The 23,668-nt window shown below is 43.6% G+C and overlaps 1 protein-coding gene across 1 annotated transcript in view; it reads right to left on the bottom strand.

Moving 5' to 3' along the window:
- CNTNAP2 (contactin associated protein 2) overlaps positions 1-23,668 on the bottom strand; it is a 2,003,631-nt gene that overhangs the window by 225,617 nt on the left and 1,754,346 nt on the right. The window contains exon 18 of the mRNA XM_024742848.1: positions 10,987-11,205. Coding sequence (XP_024598616.1) covers positions 10,987-11,205 — 219 coding nt within the window. The remainder of the gene's footprint in view (positions 1-10,986; positions 11,206-23,668) is intronic.

The following is a 23,668-nucleotide window of genomic DNA, read 5'->3' as shown; positions in this document are numbered from 1 at the left end:
TAAAAATATTGAATCACTACACTATACACTTGAAACTAATGTAATGTTGTAAATCAACTGTACCTCAATTAAAAAAAGAAGGAGGCAATTTTGTTGATGGCTGGGGAGGAGTTTCAGGTAGAGGGAACAGCCAGTGTAAATGCTCTAAAGCAGGAATAGGCTTGGTGTGTTCAAGAAACATACCAAGATTGGAGACCAGTCAGGAGACCAGTTACAACAGTCCAATCAGGAAACAACCATGGCTTCGACTAGAGTGGGACCCGTGGCAGGAGACAGCAGTGGGTGCGTTTGGGGCACAGTCGGAGGCAGTCACAGGACTCACTAATGATGGGCAGTGACGAGGGAAAGAGGAAATCAAGGCTAATGCCAGATTTTGGGTTCAAGCAGAAATGGGTGCACGATGATGTCATTTTCTAAGACGGGAAGGCTGGCAGAAGAGCAGGCTTGGGGCAGGCGGCAGGAGCTCTCATTGCCATGCTTACTCTGAGATGCCCATCAGACAGCCACGTGGATACGCCAAGTAGACAGCTGTGTACGTGGATGCAGCTGTGTACGTGGATGCTTTTCCGGAAAAGCGAGGCCTGGAGATTTTGATTTCAGAGTCACTGGTGCATAAACAGTATAGGGAGCCGTTGGACTGGATGAGATCACCCAGGGAAACGCATGGCTGGAGAAGAGGGGAAGGCTCTGTGTCTGATGCTCCAACATTTAGTGGTCACGGAGAGGAAGAGAACTCACAGGAGAGACTCCAGTCATGGCCAGTGAGGTGAGGGAAAGCGGGCAAGCACACGCCATGGAATCCAAGAGAAGAGAGTATTTCAAGAAGGAGGGCACGTGGGCTGCTGCTGAGAGCACGGAGAGAAGCCAGAGGGTCGCGCTCCAGACACAGCTCTAGAGAGCTCCGTGTTGACTTTGACAACCTTTGTAAAGGGTTTACCAAACGAGCTAAAAAGAAAAACAGCTTATCTCTGTACCAGAGAAACTCTTAAGTAAGGCGTCTCGTTTGTTCCCTGCCACCAGTGCTTCTGCATAAAATTCTCGTTAATCCAAGCCCTTTGTGTTCGTGTCAGACAGTGAGGGCCTGCCTGCCTTGAAATTTGCCAACGTGACTGGTAATCCACAGAACGCCTGCTGGGGATGACTCAGGACCGGCCAGATCTCATCATCTCCTACTACAGGCTCCACAACTGAGAGCAGCGCTGCATGGGGCGTGGCTGCCATCTGGGGGTACAAGACTTTGTGGGGATGAATTCTCCTCTGCATTGTGGGCAGCTTTGCCTGTGGCTGGAGCTGAAGGTAGTGCTCCAAAGCCATCACACTTTTCCAAATACCTGGTGGGTCACAGTAGCCCCCCAGATGAGGGACCCTGGTATAAGGATCAAGACAGCCTTAACGTTCCCCTCGAACTGAGTGAATTTTGACAGGTTTCTTCTGACCCTAGATCCTTGACTCCCCTATTCTTAAAGCATTTACTTAAATTCTTTCTTAGCTCCTTTGAGATATTTATCTTTTAAAAAGCCTTTTGCCAGTTGTAAAATGGCCTTTTTCCAGCTGTAAAACTGGAATGTCTTTCTCAAGGACCTGGGGGCATCTTTTTGGAACATAAGCATTCAGGGAGCTGCTGCTTCTACATCCCAGTTTCTGGGGAGGGTAGGAGCCTAACTTCCTCAGGGCAGGCAACTTGCTCCAAGTTGTAAAAGGGACAAAAATTTTTCTTGCCCTTTCCTTCAGCAGAGCTGAGCTCACCCCAAGCTCTGGCCTCTCTCCCCTCCTGCAGTAGCCTTGAATGAAGTCTTCCTTTCTTGTTTAACTTTGGTGCAGTTTTTGCTTGGACAAGACAAATGGTTAAGTCTCTGGAGTCAGACTGGGATCAAATCCCACCTCTTGTCTCTTACTAGCTGCCTGACCTTGGGCTGTTAACTAATCTTTAGCTTTAGTTTCTTCACTGTGAAAAGAAAACGGGAATCAGTAACTACATACTTTATAAGGTTCTCGTGTGGATTAAACGAGATAAATAAAGCCCATGAAGCACGTGGCCTTGAAGAATCACCCAGGACATCTCAGCCAGCATGTATGTTGCTGCTATTGACTCAGGTTTGTGGGAAACGGGAAAAAACAACAGATTTCCTGTGTTTTAATTCCTGCAATTCAAATTGTATATTTTTTATCTTAAACTTTTCAGACACCAGAAAGAGCCATTTTACTTACGCACGGATTGGAGTGCACTTCATGACGTGAATTCCATTTTTCTCCCTTGCCCACAAAGGTCCATTTTCTCTTTACTCCCTCCATGACCTTGCATTTCAGATGGCCATGGGATTATCCACTCATGAGTCTGGAATACTGAGGGTGTGAGGGGCAGCTGACTAAACGAGCTACACCATCGAGTCTGGGGAGGTGGGCAGCTGTCTGGGGCTGCTCGCCAAGTGTAGCCCAGAGAATGGTCACAGCACTCTAGTCCCCATTCGCTTATGAGTCCATCTAACAAACCTCAACTCTGCCATAAACTCAGGTTGCCACACAGGAGGAAATTTTCCTCATAGACAAACTGTTTGGCACAGGAAGAAACGCTGCAGGCTCCCTGCTCCCATGAGCCCTCCTGAAGACAGCACTTCCCCCATGGAATCTCCGACCAGGCCTCCCGGGCAGCACAGAGGATCCTGAAGGAGTGAGGATGAGTTTTTAAGCCTCTGCCGGGCGACATCTTGCACAGAAGGGTTGGCCTCCTTGAACTTCCAGAGAGATTTCCGGGCCAAGTGAGTTGAGCCTGGACATCTGTCATAGTTAAGGGGACCTAACCTTCTTGCTCAAGGAGCCACTGAGGAGCTTGACTTCCCCCTGAAGCTTCCCGAAGCAGCCTCCAGCCCTCTGGAAACGCTGGCCTCCTCCTTAAACTACTTCCGAACACAGTGACACACTCTGGCCCGTGTTGATTTTGCTGCACGTAAACCCCTGCACTAGCCCCCCGCCCTGACGAGCCCGCTCACCTCTCCCCAGTGGCTCACGCTGCCCCTGCCCTGGGCCGGCTGCTTCGGCGGCCAGGACTCCGAACTCGCTGGCATGTCTCTGCCAAAGAGGGCCCTGGGTCAATGCAGCCTGCTGCTGTTTGTGCCGAGTAATGCCCTTGAGCGTGTCTGCTCTTCTCCACCCCGGGAGAGAAATCTGGCCCAGGGCTTCCACGGAGGATGCAGGTCTCAGCACTTGGGCTGCCGAGGCTGCAGACCACCGTGTGGTTCACATACCTCTGCGAGGCCATCCCGGGAGCTCATCTAATGCTATTTGCTCATGTTGGAGCAAAGACATGAGGCATGAGACAGCCTCCAGTGCTTTTCAGACAAATACCAGCAACTGCTGTTTCCTCCCAGGTTGGTTTTCATTTTAAAATTTAATTGTTACTTTTTGACTAAACCAGAATCATAGCTGGATTCTCGTCACTTCCAAAAGACCTGTGTTAACCCCATTTTCATGGCCCCTTCTAATTATATATATATATATAATAGACATAGACAAACTGTTTGGCACAGGAAGAGTGTATGTATATATATATGTATATACACACACACACACACATCTTTATTGGAGTATAATTGCTTTACATTGTTGTGTTAGTTTCTGCTGTATAACAAAGTGAATCAGCTATACGTATACATATATCCCCATATCCCCTCCCTCTTGCGTCTCCCTCCCACCCTCCCATCCCACCCGTCTAGGTGGTCACAAAGCACCGAGCTGATCTCCCCGTGCTATGCGGCTGCTTCCCACTAGCTATCCATTTTACATTTGGTAGTGTATATATGTCCACACCACTCTCTCACTTCTTCTCAGCATCCCCTTCCCCCTCCCTGTGTCCTCAAGTCCATTCTCTGCATCTGTGTCTTTATTCCTGTCCTGCCCCTAGGTTCTTCATAACCATATATATAAATATATAGATATATATTTAGGTTCCATATATATGTGTTAGCATACGGTATTTGTTTTTCTCTTTCTCACTTACTTCACTCTGTATGACAGACTCTAGGTCCATCCAATTCACCACAAATAACTCAATTGCTAATAACAGTGGTGAGAGTGGGCCACCTTGTCTTGTTCCTGATCTTAGAGGAAATGGTTTCAGTTTTTCAACCATTGAGAATGATGTTGGCTGTGGGTTTGTCATATATGGACTTTATAATGTTGCGCTAAGTTCCCTCTGTGCCTACTTTCTGGAGGGTTTTTATCATAATTTGGTGTGGAATTTAGTTGAAAGCTTTTTCTGCATCTATTGAGATGATCATATGATTTTTATCCTTCATTTTGTTAATATGGCGTATCACATTGATTGATTTGCATATATTGAAGAATCCTTGCATTCCTGGGGTAAACCATACTTGATCATGGTGCATGATCCTTTTAATGTACTGTTGGATTCTGTTTGCTAGTATTTTGTTAAGCATTTTTGCATCTATGTTCATCATATTGGCCTGTAGTTTTCCTTTTTTTGTGATATCTTTGTCTGGTTTTGGTATCAGGGCGATGGTGGCCTCAGAATGAGTTTGGGAGTGTTCCTCCCTCTGCTATATTTTGGAAGAGCTTGAGAAGGATAGGTGTTAGCTCTTCTCTTGCCTTATGTATTGAGATGCTCGTATGTTGGGTGCATAAATATTTACAATTGTTGTATCTTCTTCTTGGATCAATCCCTTGGTCATTATGTAGTGCCCATCTTTGTCTCTTGTAATAGTCTTTATTTTAAAGTCTATTTTGTCTGATATGAGAATTGCTACTCCAGATTTCTTTTGATTTCTATTTGCATGGAATATTTCTTTCCATCCCCTCACTTTCAGTCTGTATGTGTCCCTAGGTCTGAAGTGGGTCTCTTGTAGACAGCATATATATGGGTCTTGTTTTTGTATCCATTCAGCCAGTCTATGTGTTTTGGTTGGGGCATTTAATCCATTTACATTCAAGGTAGTTATCGATATGTATGTTCCTATTACCATTTTCTTAATTGTTTTTGGTTTGTTATTGTAGGTCTTTTCCTTCTCTTGTGTTTCCTACCTGGAAAATTTCCTTTAGCATTTGTTGTAAAGCTGGTTTGGTGGTACTGAATTCTCTTCACTTTTGCTTGCCTGTAAAGATTTTGATTTCTCCGTCGAATCTGAATGAGATCCTTGCTGGGTAGAGTAATTTTGGTTGTAGGTTTTTCTGTTTCATCACTTTAAATATGTCCTACCACTGCCTTCTGGCTTGTAGAGCTTCTGATACAGGATCAGCTGTTAACCTTATGGGGATTTCCTTGTATGTTATTTGTTGCTTTTCCCTTGCTGCTTTTAATATTTTTTCTTTGTATTTATTTTTTGATAGTTTGATTAATATGTGTCTTGGCGTGTTTCTCCTTGGATTTATCCTGTATGGGACTCTCTGTGCTTCCTGGACTTGATTAACTATTTCCCTCCCCATGTTAGGGAAATTTTCAACTATCATCTCTTCAAATATTTTCTCAGACCCTTTCTTTTTCTCTTCTTCTTCTGGGACACCTATAATTCGAATGTTGGTATGTTTAATGTTGTCCCAGAATTCTCCGAGACTGTCCTCAATGCTTTTCATTCGTTTTTCTTTATTCTGCTCTGTGGTAGTTATTTCCACTATTTTATCTTCCAGGTCACTTATCCATTCTTCTGCCTCAGTTATTCTGCTATTGATTCCTTCTAGAGAATTTTTAATTTCATTTATTGTGTTGTTCATCATTGTTTATTTTCTCTTTAGTTCTTCTAGGTCCTTGTTAAACGTTTCTTGTATTTTCTCCATTCTATTTCCAAGATTTTGGATCATCTTTACTATCATTATTCTGAATTCTTTTTCAGGTAGGTTGCCTATTCCCTTTTCATTTGTTTGGTCTGGTGGGTTTTTTCCTTGCTCCTTCATCTGCTGCATATTTCTCTGTCTTCTCATTTTGTTTAACTTACTGTTTTTGGGGTCTCCTTTTCACAGGCTACAGGTTCATAGTTCCCGTTGTTTTTGGTGTCTGCCGCTAGTGGGTAAGGTTGGTTCAGGGGCTTGTGTAGGCTTTCTGGTAGAGAGGCCTGGTGCCTTTGTTCTGGTGGGTGGGGCTGGATCTTGTCTTTCTGGTTGGCAGGGCCATGTCCGTTGGTGTGTTTTGGGGTGTCTGTGAACTCACTATGATTTTAGGCAGCCTCTCTGCTAATGGGTGGGGTTTTGTTCCTGTCTTGTTAGTTGTTTGCCATGGGGTGTTCAGCACTGGAGCTTGCTGGCCGTTGAGAGGAGCTGGGTCTTAGTGTTGAGACGGAGATCTCTGGGAGAGCTCTTGCCGACTGATATTACATGGGGCCGGGTGGTCTCTGGTGGTCCAATGTCCTGAACTCAGCTCTCCCACCTCAGAGGCTCAGGCCTGACACTAGGCCGGGGCACCAAGACCCTGTCAGCCACATGGCTCTCTTGCTCTTCTTTTCCTTTGTTTTACTGTCATAGAAGGAACAGAGATTTTGGAGCCAGACAAATTCAAGTCTGAATCTCACATTCATCACTGCATGTAGTTGTATGGCATCAGGCAGTTTACTTAGGCTCTCTGAGTCACAGTTTCTTCGTTTATGCCATGGAGACTCTACTGCTCCCCCAGCCCAGTTGTTGGGTAGATAAGTGTTATTAAAGGATGGAGCCATATCCCCTCCCACTTCGCGGCGGGGGACTATCCAATGGAAAGGAGGCTCTACCTTCTAATTATATTTTACATGTAGAGGGAAGAGAACTGTATCCTCTGTTTTTCAGTGACTTTGGAAGAGGAGACAGGATCCTGGCCTTGCCAACCCTTGCAGGCAGAGGGTGGCCTTCCGTAGAGTCCAAAGCCAAGAACGTCTTTTAGCTCTAGGTTGAGCTTTTAAGCCCTTCCTTCTCTAGAACCCAGATGGAGCTCTCGGGCAGCTCTGCCCCAAGTCTCCTCTGTAAAAAGGGATGCTGGGTGGTGTTTTCAGAGGGATGCTCACTTCCTTTCTTGGTGAGAAAATTCCTGGACCCTCGCTTGCTGCTCTGTGGTCACCATGGCAGGTGTGTGGAGTGACTGTGGAGTGACTTGGATGTCGAGGGCCATGTAGCACATGACCTTTCCTTCAGGGCTGGTGGGGTGAAGTGATCCCATTTCAGGTCAGTATTTTGGGAAGGAAGAAACAAGCCAGTTAGAAGTGAGTTCTATAGGGAAGTGAGTTCTGTAGCAGAGGGTGAATATTACATGGAGCAAGAAGAAAGCTAAGGGAATAAAAGGTAAAGGAAAAGGTAAAGAAATACCTCCTATTTAATGAGTACTGGCTCTGTGCCACATACTATATGGAGCGCTTAGCATGGACTAGCTCATCTCCTCCTGAGACGTAGGGACTGTATCCCTACTTGACAGATATATTAGGTAACTTGTCAGTGGTCCCTCAGATGCTAAGTGGCAGAGGTGGGATTCAAGACCATGGTGTTATGAGTAATCACTTGGCAACTCAGAACTTTTCAAACCACTTCTAAACACACAATCCTAAATGGCTGAAGTTGGAAGGAAGTTTGGAGACCAACTAATCTAATTCCTTTATTTGATGGAAAAAGGGACTCAAAGAGGAAAAGTGGTAACACTTGTTATTAGAGCTGAACTGAGAACAACTTCCCGGTTGCCTGAATCCCTATCGAATAGTCTTGGGATAACTGGCTCCAGGACTTCAGAGCTGTTGAATTTGTTGTTTTCTGGAAACAAGCCCCTCCCCACTTCCCCTGGGGTAGACTTCTATTGCAGACCAATATTTCTCATACTGTCTCAAATAGCTTGTGTCCGGGAGATGTGCCTCACGTCCACATCTCAGATAACAGGAAATGAGAAAGTGGCACAGGAGACTCACTCTTTTTCATCAAGTGAAAGGAAGCTGCTGACTCATCATATCAGCCCACTGTTCTGAAACTTTTCTCTCTCCAAAGTCAACAGTGGTTTCATAATTACTAAATTGAAAGAACATTTTCTTAGCTCTATTTTACACATGGGACTTGATATTATTTGTCAATGATAAGCAGTTTCATGAAACTCTCTCCTCCTGTGACAGCCTGTCTCCTGGTTTTTCCTTGCTTGTTCTTTTCATTCCTCTTCATTCTTCTTCCTGAGATGCTACTCTTCCTGCCTCTCCCTTAGATTTAAGTGTTCTGTCGGACTCTGACCACAGCCCTCTCCTCTTCTCTTTTATTAAGCTGTTCCCAGGTCATCTTGTTTACATGAATCAAAATTCTTTCCAAGACCATAATAAATGCCTCCCCCTACCTTTTTTCATGTTACAGCTTTACTTGGTCTCTAAGACTCTTGGAGACCACTGCAGTCAGTAGACAGAAAGGGATAAAAGTAAAATCGGATCTCTGCATCCAGGGAGATCTCAGAAAAGTGAGAAATTGGGTCAATTAGGGTCACCTGTCATAATGAAAACCAAGTAGCATCTAACCAGCATGCCTGGGAGAACAGAATTTAGGAAGAAACTTGTCCTAGGTGATCTGGGTAAGAGGTGTTGATAAAGGGGAATTTTTTTCACAGCTTTTGGCAGGAATCAGTGGACCTGATGTTTGATAAAGATAATTAAAAAGTCTACAAATAACAAATGCTGTAGAGGCTGTGGAGAAAAGGGAACCCTCCTACACTGTAGGTGGGAATGTAAATTGGTACAGCCACCATGGAGAACAGTATGGAGGTTTCTCAAAAGACTAAAAATAGAGTTGCCATACAATCCAGCAATCCCACTCCTGGACATATATCGGGACAAAACTATAATTCAAAAAGATACATGCAGGACTTCCCTGGTGGCACAGTGGTTAAGAATCCGCCCGCCAATGCAGGGGACACGGGTTCGAGCCCTGGTCCGGGAAGATCCCACATGCGGGGGAGCGACTAAGCCTGTGTGCCACAACTGCTGAGCCTGCGCTCTAGGGTCCATGAGCCACAACTACTGAGCCCATGCACCACAACTACGGAAGCCTGCACCTAGAGCCCGTGCTCTGCAACAAGAGAAGCCACCACAATGAGAAGCCTGCACACCGCAATGAAGAGTAGCCCTTGCTCGCCGCAACTAGAGAAAGCCTGCGTGCGGCAATGAAGACCCAACACGGCCAAAAAAAAAGATACATGCACCCCTATGTTCATAGCAGCACTATTTACAACAGCCTTGACAGGGAAGCAACCTAAATGTCCAGCAACAGATGAATGGATAAAGAAGATGTGGAATATATATACCATGGAGTATTACTCAGCCATAAAAAAAGAATGAAATAGTGCCATTTGCGGCTACATGGACGGACGTAGAGATTATCATACTTAGCAAAGTAGGTCAGAAAGAGAAAGACAAATACTGTATGGTATCACTTATATGTGGAATCTAAAATATGACACAAATGCACTTATCTATGAAACAGAAACAGACTCACAGACATAGAGAACACACTTGTGGTTGCCAAGGGGGCAGGGGGTGGGGGAGGGTTGGATTGGGAGTTTGGGATTAGCAGATGCAAACTATTATATATAGAATGGATAAACAACAAGGTGCTACTGTATAGCGCAGGGAACTATATTCAATATCCTGTGATAAACCATAATGGAAAAGAATATATATATGTATAACTGACTCACTTTGCTGTGCACCAGGAACACAACATTGTAAATCAACTGTACTTCGATAAAAAAGTAATTTAAAAATAATGTGTAATTTTGAGAACTATAACTTGAGGGGAGGATTTGGAAGGGACTGAGTTCTGGTTGGGTTGGAGCAGTCAGTACTTTCTTTCAAAATCTGTAACCTTCAGGGCGTCTGGCTGATGTGGCTTGTTATCAAGTCAGTCTTACTTCCAAAGCTAACCGACTACGTTAACAATTTGCCCACATTTCACCAAAGGAGTGGACATCAAATTTTACCTGTCTTTTCATGACTTTCTAATGTTCTTAAAACATCCTGCCATAATTATGAAAGACACCATCGGGACTCTGACCTCCAGTGGGTGGAGCCCAGGTGGAAGGTCATGTCTGCTTTTGCTGGGTCTGAGACCAATTAACACACACACACCTAGAGGGGAGGTCTAAGGTGGCAAGACAGCCACCAAGTCCTTCAAACTTGCTTTCTTTTCATTCAACAGAAGAAAAATAGCTAATTTCCTAAAATATTAGTATTCTGGAAGACAAAAGTTAAAATCTCACAAGCCATGGAAACGAGTATTGATTGAACGTAATGTTAGGTTCAGCTAGGACATGTCATGAGCAAAGACCAGAATGTGGGGCTAGATCTACTTATTGCAAAGGATGATTTACTTTTTGCTCTGTTTCAATTTCTTCTCAGTGTTGATCTCTTTCCTCTGTGGAAAGATGTTATGTAAGGAGAAGTCTAAGTCTTTCTCTGCCTAGAACCTTGAGGCTAGGTAGAGAAAGGAGTGGATTTCTACTTATCATTTCAAGCAACCCTGAACTTAGGGAGCCCATTCCTTCTCTTCCCTCCCTCCCTCCCCTTCTTCCATCCTTCCTTTTGCACATTTACAAGTGCTCTAAATCATTAAGGAATTTTATGCAGTTGTAAAACCATAAACCTAAAACTGCATAGATCAGAGACCTCAGAGATGTCCTAGCCCACCCTCTCATTTTGTAGATGAGGATTGTGGGCTCCAGAACGCAGACAGTAGGGACTTCCCTGGTGGTCCAGTGGTTAAGACTCTGCACTTCCAACGCAGGAGACATGGGTTCGATCCCTTGTCGGGGAACTAAGATCTCACGTGTCGTGCAATGTGGCCAAAAAGAAAACACAACAGAAAGCGGAGGGTAGAACCAGATTTAGGGTTCCTGGGTCCTCTTCATTGTTCCATTCTGTTTCAGAGGAGACCACAAGAGGCAAAAACACTTACTTTTGGAAGAATCTCTATCAGAACCCTACGTAGGCAGTTTTATTTTTTTCCCAAGGTGGAAGTTGTTTCAAGCAACAGAGAAGTCACTCTTGCTGTCCCATCACTCACCGACAAACAGCTGGCTGTAGAGCTCCAGGCGGGTGTGGCCTTCCGTTGGGGCCTTGCGGGTCTGCTGGGGCAGCCTGTCCACCTGCAGGCTGGCCTGTTTGACATTCCTCTCTGCGGTGACCCGGTGCCACTGGTCATCGTTGAGAGGCGAGGGTGACCTCACCACGATCTCCACTGGCCCGTTTCCGACATCAAATGAAAAGGACACTTCTGTGGCAGCTGGAGGAGCACAAAGCATGAAAGGCACGTGAGTATTTCTTTCCCAGATGCCAAACAGCGGTGAATTCTAGAGGTAAAACAAAGCACGGAGAGAAAAGGAATCTAAGCTAGTCACTTGCTACAAAGGTCCAAGGCGAAATCCTTTGAAGAGGGATAAAACATGAACCTATTGTTAACCATTAATAACCAGGGAAAGGAAAATAAACTTGGATTGGGGGTCAGGTATACATTGGTTTACTTTATCAGGAAGTTACCATCATTGACTCTTTCCAGATAAGGAACTGAAGGCTGGCGCACTTAAGCACATGTCGAGCACCTTAGATTTAGTGAGTAGTGGAGTCAGGATGGGAACCAGGCTTCTCAGGTTTCAGAGCCTGAGACCTTTTGGCTCTACACACACCCTGACTCTTCAGTAGCTCTTAGGGCGTGACCTGTAGCTCTGGCTGCACCAAGCGTTACCTGGGAGCTTTACGAAACACACCAGCTCCGCCCCTACGGATTCCCACTCAGTTGGGTAGGCACTGGTATTTTTTAAAAGCTTCCTGGAAAATATTAATATATAGCTAGAGTTGAGAGCTACTGCTTTGGGGGTATTCACAGAACTTTATTTCCTTGATTTAATCCTTAAAGTTCCTATGGAAAGTTAGGGAGCTGTGAATTGTGCATGCAATGAGGATGACCCACATCTTTCCCGAACCTCTGGGGCTGGGCAAAGGGCAGCTCCAGAGTCCTGCAGAAAAAACCCTTTCTTGAACCATTTGTTGCACACCTTGGATGTTCGCCATCTGGGATGTCAGGTCCTTCTCATAACCTACCCTCCAGCACTAATCACAAATCATTCTTCTTCTTCTTTTTTTTTTTTTTTTTTTTTATAGATCTGCTCCCAATCAAACTCCTTTAATAAATCACCTTTCAACAATGGAAAAATGGACTAGGAGGTTGCTTTGGTAACTCAAATTGTCAGTAGCTTTCTCACAACACGTTTTAGGTTTCAAGTTCCTCAGTGACTACCTAGTGCTTTATAAATATGTTTTTTTAAGTGTGCATGTTTCCTGCGATTGGCAGGAGAGGTAGTGGCATGCGGGTCCCAGCTCCTTAGCTTGGTGAATTCTTTTGACAGGAAAGATGAGGCACACCACTGGATCTTCCAACTTTGCTTATAAAGAGATTCAGCTCCTCTGTCTATAAATGAGCCTCTGACTAATCTCCAAGCAGTTTAATTAAATATCTGTCATTTTTTTCCCCAGGCTAATGAAAAATTCAGCTTCTCTGGACTGGTACCGCTTTGAAATGATGTTGCAAGCAATCAAACTTCTGATTTAAAAACCGCAGTGGGCCAGATTCCCTCAAGACCTAGCCTGTTCCCCACCTCTGGGTCAGGCCCCTCTGAAAGCTGCATTAACTTTATTGAGCTCCAGGGACATTAGACGCAGAACTCAATTTCATCAACCTAGTTGTACCAAGGAATCTGGTTCCTTTATGTCGTTAGAAAGGGAACTTTAATTTTAACACCTGTGGTGACGCCACACGTGCTCTGGTGAAATTTCTTCTCTAAATTGGGAGCTCCTGCCTTCCAGGGTCACTGTGACCTGATGGAGGCCGGTGACCTTCACCAAGGTTTCTGCAGAAGTATGATCAGAATATGGGTCGATGATCACATGACTCATGAACTGAATGACCTTTCCCTGAATTTCTGGCATGGTCAATGGGGAAAACGTAACCTCGGTTTTTAAGGTTGCATTTGTTCTGTCCTTGCAGTGCTGTGTCTTAGCAGATGCATTTTAAAATGTAAGTTATCAGAATAGCCAGAGAACAAGACTTCCTGAGCTAAGAAGGAAAGCTGGTTTTGCTTCAAAGGCATCAACAGCCATCAGGGAAATACGATTTAGGGATAAATTGAGTTTAACTCTAAAATTTGACTCAGAGGGATTAATGCTCCTCTAATTTCCTCTCTTCCTGCTCTAACGAATTTTTGTTCAGGTCTTTTTTTGCGGTACGCGGACCTCTCACTGCTGTGGCCTCTCCCGTTGCGGAGCACAGGCTCCGGACGCGCAGGCTCAGCGGCCATGGCTCACGGGCCCAGCCGCTCCGCGGCATGTGGGATCTTCCCGGACCGGGGCACGAACCCGCGTCCCCTGCATCAGCAGGCGGACTCTCAACCACTGCGCCACCAGGGAAGCCCCTGTTCAGGTCTTTAAGTTGTCACTATTTGGAGAAACTCTGAGGACCAGCAGTTACCAGGAAATATCCATACTTCCTTCTCTGCTTGTCGCACTAGATCCCCTGTTCCTTAACATCAACACTTCCCTCTAGAGAAGGAAAGAAGGTCTCGAGGACCTGCTGTAGCTCAGTCCTCTCCCCAACTGGGTGCAGGAAGAGGGACTCAAGGCCGCGGGCCCCTGAGAGCAGAATCCTCCTCCAAGAGCCTCCCTCCAGGCTCCGTTGAAGTAATGTCCACAATTTCAGCCCATCCCACTTCCCTTCTGGTGCTTCCTGAGGCCCCGCCTGAGAGTGAGGGAAAGGGTTCCTTTTTCCCATTTATTCTATGTCAGCTTCCCTGACATTGCCTTTGAGAAATCCTATCTCCCAGCCAAACGGCAAGTGTGTTTTAAAAGCTTCTGAAGTTCACTTTGTGGATGATTGCTCTCCGTTTCTGGGTGAGAGGAGCTGACATTTTAAAAGAGATAATTACAGAGAGAGTCAGCAAGCGAATGAAAGGGAGGCAGAGTAAAAGACACGAGAGCCAGCGACACCATCCTCTTAATGTGTGTCTCCAGGAGACTGAAGTGTTGCCCTGTTTCTGACTGTAGAAAAGGAATTTCTGACATATCGAAACTATTCTTATTTTCAGAAATAAGTATTTGAAGATTGGATGTTTCTAGCATGGCTCATTAGAAAGAACACTGTAGCACACACGAATGGTTGCCTTTCTCTTAGTGTCAGGAACTGGGAAGCATCTTTCTTGCAAACTCACAAGTTAGCCTGCCATCGTTTTGTAGATGCTGGCAGAAGACAGGAGACTCGTGGGTCAGAGACAATGCACTGCGTTCTTCATGGCGCAGCAGGCGGCATGAGCGTCAGTCCTCCTTGGTTTCTTTGGTCCCCAGGGTCCCATGGGGGCCACGTGGAGCAGCTCAGGTGGATGCTGCCTATGCAGTGAGTTTGCATCACAGCCAAGGAGCCCTGACTTTAGGAAATCCCGAAGTTTCAAAAGGGCTGCTAGCAAACCTGCTTAACTTTTGTCCTGGGGAGAGACATTGGCTTTATTATCCTGGTCAGGAAACAAATCTACTCTCTGTTCTGGAGGAAGGCATTCTATCCTCCGAGACTGTTTGCTATACACACATCCTTTAAAAGGTACGAACAAAGCTGACAATGCCTCTTGTTCAGAAGACAAGCAGAAATGGGAGAGACCCATGGAGAATCCTGCCCGACAGCTAGACAATCCCCCACCCTTTTCCTTGTGAGCCGACCTGATTTTGCCCAGGAAACTATGTGCTTCCATACAACTTTATGCTTCAGGTATGGATGACCCTACACCAGGCCCAGAGGGTGTATCTGGATTTGTCTAAGTCAAACATGAGAATTCTGAGCTCTCTGCCAGCAACCCACTTAAGATGGGATATATCATTTCCTTCTGGCCAGTAAGACATGAGGGGGAGTCTTTGGAAGGAAAATTAATTAATTGGTAAGAGAAGAGATAGTCATCCCCTTTTGCTCCTTGGTCTTGGGAGGAGATGTGGTTTGTAGTGTTGGTGGAGTCAGACACACTGAGGAGAACAGGGAGGGAAATGGGATGAACCTGGGGCTTAGCAGACATTGTTCAGCCCCTGAATTATTCCTGGAGCCACTTCAAGACTTCTTATGTGAGATATCCCTTATTGCTAAAGCCACCTTTCTTGCAGCTAAAAGCATCTTAACTGATATAGAGAACGGTTTAGCAATCAGTATTTATGAGTTCTAGTCTTCACTTTGCTTTGTCACCTTTTGGGCTCTGTTTATTGGTGTCTGAAAGGAGGACTACATCTATAGTTTCTCAAGAGTTTCTATGTCCAAAATGTGTCTGAAAACACTGATGAGCTCTAAGTTCCCTTCAAATGCGAACACTCTATGAACTAATTTCCAAGAGATTCTAAGAGAAATAATAAATGAAATAGAGCTGGTCTCACTAGTAGTGGTAGATATTGGATCACTACAGGGAGAAAAGAGAGATATTAGAAGAGAAATGCACAAGGTGGCATATGGGCGTTAGAAACAAGCATGATGGCAGAGATCATCTTTGATCACATCTGGATCATGACTTCGTTTGAGTGACAAAGCAATGAATGGGACAGAACCATGGGCAGCTCTGGATATATATATACATATATATATTTTTTTTCCCCCTCCCCTCCTTCAAGTGTAATTCCAGCAGGTGGCACTATTCACTCTCATTCTAACCATGAGTTTTCGGAAACAAATCACTCCAGGCTTAATGTCCTGAGAGACGAATTTAACAACTGACCAGAATAGTAGGCTTTTGGACTCTGGGTTTTCCCAGCAGGTGAGATAACATTCAGACATTAGACTCAAAGCATCAGTTGGAAGCAGCAGAAAAAATTGGCCATTCAACATAGAATAGGTAAAAACACAAGGGAAGGTACACAAAGTGAGCACACCGAGAAGACCAGCTAACACGGTTGCAGTTTTGATGATGATTTGTTTCTTGCATTCTACAGTGAAGTTCAAGGATGGATAGCTTCCAAAGGGCTATTCTGCACCAAATCTCATTTGATCCATACAACAAAACTGGTAATAGGCAGAGCAGATATTTTAGCCTCACTCTACGAGTGGGGGATGTTATGAATTTTCTGCTTTCTTTTTCATGAAGGAAGGGCTAAGCGTCCATTAGGAGACAAAAGAATTTAGACAACAGGAAAGGGTATGAGAAGACACAGGTAGGCTGAAAATGAGGTCATTATGGGGATCAGAGAGGTGAGAAACAGGAAGAAGAAGTAAAGAGACCACCTATGATACTGTCCAAGGCCAGGCGCTCCACTGCACACTGGGTGCCATCCCTTCTTATCTGTTCCAGGACATCCCTCCAGCAATTCGCCCTCCCCTTCTACAGTATCTATAATTTGTCCTCTACTGAAACATTCCACGTGACCGTGTGGACCTACCTCTAATGCTAACAGCCACCACCTCCACTACAAAATCCTTCTCTTGCCTTCACATCCCATTTCTTTGCTCCCTGTTGTTGCAAATTCCTTGAAGGAGCTGCCTGCGTGCTCTGTGTCTGTGTCTGTTCCTCTCAGTCTTTCTTTAACCCCATCACCTTAAGGCTTTCTCTTTCACTACATTGTGAAACTGCTCTCGACTCAGCGCCTAAGCACTTACTGGTCCCTTTACCCAAATAACTCTACGGCTGCTTTTCTATCCCTCTGCACACAGCCCTCATATTAGAAATTCCTTCCCTAAACCTTCTATGTTAAATAGCAACCCCCCACCCCCTTTAGCTGCCTTTGCCCCTTTATCCTAATTTTTTTGGATCTACATAGCACGTATCGCCATCTAGCACAATATATATGTGCTCCTGGACTCATTAAAGCAGAGGTATTTTCCATTTTGTTCAGTTTTTGTTCAGTGCCTAGAACAATGCTTGACACAGAGTAAGCACTCAACAATTTATGAATAAATGAATGAATGAATGAATAGGAACACTCCTGCCATGGAGGCCAAACAATTATCTAGATACTCTGAAAAAAAGAAATCCACGCATCTCCCTAATGCAAACCATAACTTGAGACACAAGCATATATAAGGAATGCCATCTTATATTCTATAAGCATCTTCCCTGAGGGCATACAGTAACTTAATGTATATTCCTCAGTCTGGGAACTTGATACATGAGTCATGTCTGTTTGAAACAAACTGTGCCAAATGTTGTTCCCAAACCTATAACATTTGAGGAACAAAGACTTGTCCAAGATAAACCCAGTAGTGGAGCCAGAAGCAGAATTTTCTGCCATTTCTACATCTCATGCTATTTTCACTCTACTCTTGGGAACAAAGACCTTGAATCAAAATTACATTTCTTAAATTTTGGCCTGCGTAAGAAACTGCTAAAGAAACATGCTTAAAATGCACATTTCAAGGCTCCTCTTACTAAGTTGGGGCAGGACTGTGGAGTTTGTATTTTGCTAATGCCAGGTGACTGATACAAGCGGTCCTGGAATACTATTTATTTTATTTTTTAACATCTTTATTGGAGTGTAATTGCTTTACAATGGTGTGTTAGTTTCTGCTTTATAACAAGGTGAATCAGTTATACATATATATATATCGCCATATCTCTTCCCTCTTGTGTCTCCCTGCCTCCCACCCTCCCTATCCCACCCCTCCAGGTGGTCACAAAGCCCCGAGCTGATCTCCCTGTGTTATGCAGCTAATTCCCACTAGCTATCTACCTTACGTTTGGTGGTGTACTTATGTCCATGCCACTCTCTCACTTTGTCCCAGCTTACCCTTCCCCCTCCCCGTATCCTCAAGTCCATTCTCTAGTAGGTCTGCGTCTTTATTGCTGTCTTGCCCCTAGGTTCTTCATGACTATTTTTTTTTCATAGATTCCAAATATATGTGTTAGCATACGGTATCTGTTTTTCTCTTTCTGACTTACTTCACTCTGTGTGACTCTAGGTCCATCTACCTCACTACAAAAAACTCAATTTCATTTCTTTTTATGGCTGAGTAATATTCATTGTACGTATGTGCCACATCTTCTTTATCCATTCATCTGTTGATGGACACTTAGGTTGCTTCCATGTCCTGGCTATTGTAAACAGAGCTGCAATGAACACTGTGGTACATGACTCTTTTTGAATTATGGTTTTCTCAGGGTATATGCCCAGTAGCAGGATTGCTGGGTCGTATGGTAGCTCTGTTTTTAGTTTTTTAAGGAACCTCCATCCATACTGTTCTCCATAGTGGCTGTATCAATTTACATGGAATACTACTTTAAACACTAGGGTGGCCAAGTTTCATTCTAGTAGGAAGGCCCTAGGAATCTTTTGCTTCCTTGTCATCAAGAGATTTTCAAACTGTGTAGTGAAGAGTTTAACCTTGTCCAAGGAGGGGGCTGGACTTTGCCCTTGGCTTTGGGTAGATAATATCTAAAGCCTTGGAGTGTTATGCCGGGTTGGGGTGTCTCTGTGTGCCTGGGGGCCTTGGGTCATGCCAGGTACTCTAACAATGTGATTTAGGGTGGAGGCTGGCCTTACCAGATAGTATTTGGGGTAGGAACCTCATCAAACAGTATTTGGGGTAGGGGCTGACCACCCCAGCTAGACCAATGATGTGATGTAGGGTAGGGGTTTGGATCACACAGTTCAGTCCCTGGAGGGGCTGGAAACCAAGGTTGGCCACATGGACAGTGGACCATTCCTAAATAAAGGAGCCTGAATAAAGACCCTGAACACTGAGGCTCAGGGGAGCGGCCCTGGTTGGCAGTACCCCATGCATACTGGCACAATCAGTTCTGGGAGAGTAAGGTGTCCATGACTCTATGGGAAGCGCACACCTGGGGGCTTGGTACCTGGGGCTTCTCCTGGTCTCTGCCCTCTGTGCTCTTTCTCTTGTCTGATTCTAATCTGCATTCTTTCCTTGTCATAACCATAACCACGAGTAGAGCAGCCTTTGATGAGCTCTGTGAGTCCTTTCAGAGAATCATTGAAAACGAGGGTTGTTTTGGGGGACCCTCAAAACAATTGTGTGAAATTTTGTGTGAGCTGTGGTCCTTCCAAGTTTGCAGTTGGTCTAATTCTCTGCAAAAATAATCACTTTGCTTTTGAGGCATGTAATCAAGTCCAACAGTGTTCAGACTGAAAGATGTACAAAAATGAAGTCCAACTTCCAAGCTCACCTTCACTGCCTAGATAAGGAAATTGAGTCTGTAAGATGCAAACATCCAGTTATAACTAAGCATTGAGCTTCTGTTTTTCTAACGGTGCTGTACTGCTTTTCATAGTATGCAGGACATTTTTTAAAAATCCTATTTTTCTCTACTATAGTCTTAGTTTGTGGGTATGGAAAGTTTTAGAGCCAATATGCATATTCACATCCAAAATCTCAGTGTTAAACACATCTGAAGATGAACATTGGCAAGGAGAAAATTTATTTGAAGTCTTTTGGAAGTTCTTCAAGGAAATGCCTGGAGCTTAACAATCAATGCTATGAACTCATTTTTAAATCTCTCGTATGTTGATAACCTAGTGAGTATGAGAAGTATTTCTCTTTATGTATTTTTGCCTTTAAGCTTTTTGTTATAGTTAAAAAAATAACTTCACAAACAAAGGCATCCACAGAGAAAAGGAAGCAAAAGTGAGTTACCATTGGCCATGAGAAAACAGAGAGCTGTCTTTAAAATGCAAAGCCTTTCTAATTTTAGTTTTCTCCATGCATTTAACTACCTTCTGAGAATAACTTCTTGAATATCAATGGACCTATATGATTCAAAAAGGAAAAAGACAAAAAGCTTTCCAAAAGGACATGTGGCTTGAAACAGCACCTGTCCTCAGTAAGGGACATGTAGTCAGGGTTCAAATACCCCCATGTTTGGAATCAGTGGGGACTTGTGTGCTGGACAGAGAGTGCCAGTTTGGAAGAATAAATGAAAGTCCCAGATGGTGACTGTGAGGACAGAATATTTGTGATAAAAGGAAATGCTGAAGCTGCAGGAGAGAAACCTCGAAACTGGATGCCTAAGGATTCTCCTGAGATGGAGAGGAGAATGGACCGAGGAGGCAATGGATGTAGAAGCAGCTTTTCTCTTGACCAAGGTCAGGTTGTGCAGCAAAATGAAAAACATTCATTGGAGGAAATGTGCTTGGTGGAGGACCGGGGTGATTTATGGGGCTGGTTTCAGGTGATGTTCATTGAGATACCTGGCTATGGAGAGTTCAAGGCGAATGGAGTGTGGGATTTGAGGGCCAAAGGAGGTAATACCACTGGGTGCTAAAACAGCTTGAATTGGAAAACAGCTCATAGGTGTTAACATGGACCACGCTGAAGCTTATAAGGAGACAACATACCCGTCAATTAATTAACTGTAATTTATAAATGACTGAGCTATGGATGGCCATGCTTATGGGGACACGTCATGAGTAAAAGCCAAAGACCCAAGGAGAAAAGGATAAGCCTTTGGAAGGTGCATGCCTGCTGCTGAGAGCTGTGAACAAGCCTGTCAGAAGGAAAGCAGACTATCTCCTGGTGGCCACAGACTGTTTCCGCCCAGACTATACGTCATCCCCCAGACACCGTTTCTTTCTCTCTGTTCTACAGCACATTGTTTCCTTTCTAGCAGATTCTTTCAATGCCAGCTTGGTATGACTTCAGACAAGACCTCTCTAATGAGGAAAGAAGTGCCAAACGACAAGTCTATATTCTACATGCTATGAACTCGGAATATAAAAATAGATTTATTCTGTTTTCCATTACAACACCAGATGCACTTCAACTACAGTATTTGCAGTATCAGGCAAATAGTGGAGAAAAAGTGAAACCATGCCACGGGGTCGGCAGACATGTTATCTAAATGGGAACGCAGAGAGAAACGAGAGGAGAGGAGAATCACTCTCTTTCTACATAACAACTTTCTTAAAGTGTGAAAGACCTGCAAAAGTTCCTTGGAATCTTTGCAAAAGATCTAAATTATCTTAATAGATTTTCCTCTGGCTACAATTACTTCAGTTTGTTCTTCTATTTAGTAATGAATATTAGAAATGAGGAATCTTAGGGTTGAATATTAAAAATACAGGATCTTAGAATCTCAAGGTTGAAATTATCCTTGGAGAAATGCCCAATTAACATTGTGGAAGAGTAATAGACCCTTCAGGTCATGTATTTCCACCTCTGGAAAATGACAAGACACAACTTCACAGTGTCCCTTGGGGTTGGGCCAAACAGCTTCTACTTGAACAAAGCATCCCATGGGAATGCATAATGTTAAATAACAAAAATGAATCACATCAAGAACTCTTCCTTTTCTCTAATTTTGGTTATAACAGCTGAAAAGACAACTCCCTTGATTATACTGCATAAACAAATATTTTGCCTCCGTAAAGACTGTATATATAAAACATGTGAGAACATTTTAAAGGGCCAATTTGTACAAAGTACAGACAAGCATGTTTACTTTTTTCATTGTTTGATGAAGGAATGGATCATGGTTTCTGTCTAAAGAGCTCCTTTGAGAGGACAGTTGTGGGTAGGCTTGAGCTACGTGCCAGCCTCTGCCTCAGTTGCTTTGACACAAGGTGAGTGAATGGAAGAGCTCTGGGAATAGGTCATCCATTAGGAGCACTGTCCTGCAAGGCACATCCTTGCGTGGCCTTCCCCAATGAGGTCTCCCACTTTCATCATTTTAGCCTGCCCTGCTGCTCCATGCTGGGTATGTGAGAAAGTCTTAAACAGCAATAGCGTGCTCCATACTTTAGGTAAGTAGTGGTATGATGGTCTGAGAATTAGTAACAGGAAGCCTGTAGATCAGATTGTGTGAAAATCTGCCTTTTAAAAGTTAAGCCCAACAATAAGGAATAACTGGTTAAATGGAGAACTCGTCAATTGAGACACCTCATTTCCCAATTTTTTTTTAAACCATGCTCCCATTTGTTGACATAATAATCATAATTGTCACCTCCTCATGTTGTTATGCCCAGATGTAGGAGGCTGATGGGCAATACAACAAAGCCCTGAAGATCTCAGAGAAACATCCTACCAGCCCATAAGATTCCTTTTGTGTGTGTGTGTTATATTCTGTAGGTTGTATAACAAAACAATAGCTTTCTTGTTTTGTTTTGTAAATATAAAATTATGATCTTCTAAACCATACATGCTCTCTTGGAGATTCTGATACAGTCTGTGCCCTCAGGTGAAAAAAAATCACTGTTGTGGAGTATTAAAAAAATTGACAGGGAAATGTGTTTCTAAAATGTTGTTACTTGAAACAAGTAGATTACAAACAGTATGTACTGTTATGATCTCCTTCTTGTAAGAAATTATATATAAGCGCATAGAAAAATGTTTGGAAATGTGCACCCCAAAAGAGTGGTATTACATACGTTAACATTTGAAATTATAGCTGACTTTTGGGGTTTATTCTTTGCGCTTCTCTGGATTTGAAAATTATTCAACAATAAACAAACACTATTTGTATAATTTTTACAAGTTACAATCTGATCATTTTCACTTCTTTTGCAAAGGTTGGTGACATTTTAAGCCACTCTATTCTATAATTTTAACAAGTGTTTAATCAGAGAGATTACTTAATCAAAATGCAAGGAATGAGATTTCATTTAAATACAGAAAATTAGAAGGAATTTAAAACTAGACTGAAACATTCCTCCTTACTTCTTTCCTGTTCTTAAGATACCTGAGAAGATTTTTTAAAAAAGAGAGTAGTCAAATTTTACCATAAAATAATTGTGAACAAGATGTGAGGTTTTTTTCCGTATTAAAAATGGCACCAAATAATAAGGTCATGCTATTTCTCAAAGTAAAATCCTCACAGGTCTGAAGTGCCAGCATGTTCAGCTGTTTAAATTAATGTCTACAGGAATCAGAATGCAAGACGGGCATATTCGGTGTCATAATTACACTTGACAGATATACACTGTTTCTATAATTCATCGGCTCTGGCTGCACTTACCCAGGAAGACCCTGTAGAATACGAAATCTCAATCCCTCTTCATGAGAACTCATTTGGCATTTTCAGCCGTTCTTATCAGAGGAATCAAATTCAGAGATGGAGAAAACCAAATCTGATCCTTTTAACACTATCCACAAAGGCAAGTAAAATGAGTAATTTCCTAAGAGGCCTTTGGTCCAGCTAGCTTTCTTTTGTCCAACTCTTAATACAGATATGTCGGTGGGTCATTACTTTAATGAGAAACGCCTTTTAACCAGTCCCTGGGCTTTAACTATATTCTTTTCAATTCCTCAAATGCTCCATGATCTTTCTCCTTTACCTGTTGACTGGAAAAATGTCTTTATCTCATTTATTTGCCTGTCACTCTTCGAAGCAAATCAGATGCTGCATCTTCTGGAAACCTACCTGGATGTCTTTGGACAAGGTGAAAGCTTACTCTTTCTCGGGCCAGAGTACCTGTGACTGCTAACTTCTCATGAAAAGTTTGTCTTCTCCTTCCCACAGCGACCCCTGAAAAGTTGCCAGGCATCCAGGAGCTGCATTTCCTGGTCCTTGGACATCTAGGTGTGGCCGTATGCCTAGTTACCACCAACCGAATGAGAACAAAAGGAGTGTGTGTCTCCTCTGGACCAATGTGGGTAAGAAGAGAGAATGCTTCTCACCTCCCTCCTTCTCTCTGCCAACTGGTTTAGAAACTCCCAGGCTCTAGGAGATGGTGGAACCACAACACAAAAGGAGCCTTGATCTCAAATCATTGTATAGAAGGACTTCATGGACCAG

This window comes from Neophocaena asiaeorientalis, unplaced genomic scaffold (genome assembly GCF_003031525.2).
Source record: "Neophocaena asiaeorientalis asiaeorientalis breed wild unplaced genomic scaffold, Neophocaena_asiaeorientalis_V1.1 scaffold798, whole genome shotgun sequence".
NCBI lineage: Eukaryota > Metazoa > Chordata > Mammalia > Artiodactyla > Phocoenidae > Neophocaena > Neophocaena asiaeorientalis.
The sequence above is the reverse complement of the archived record's forward strand: the minus strand, read 5'-3'. Positions and strand labels throughout refer to the sequence as shown.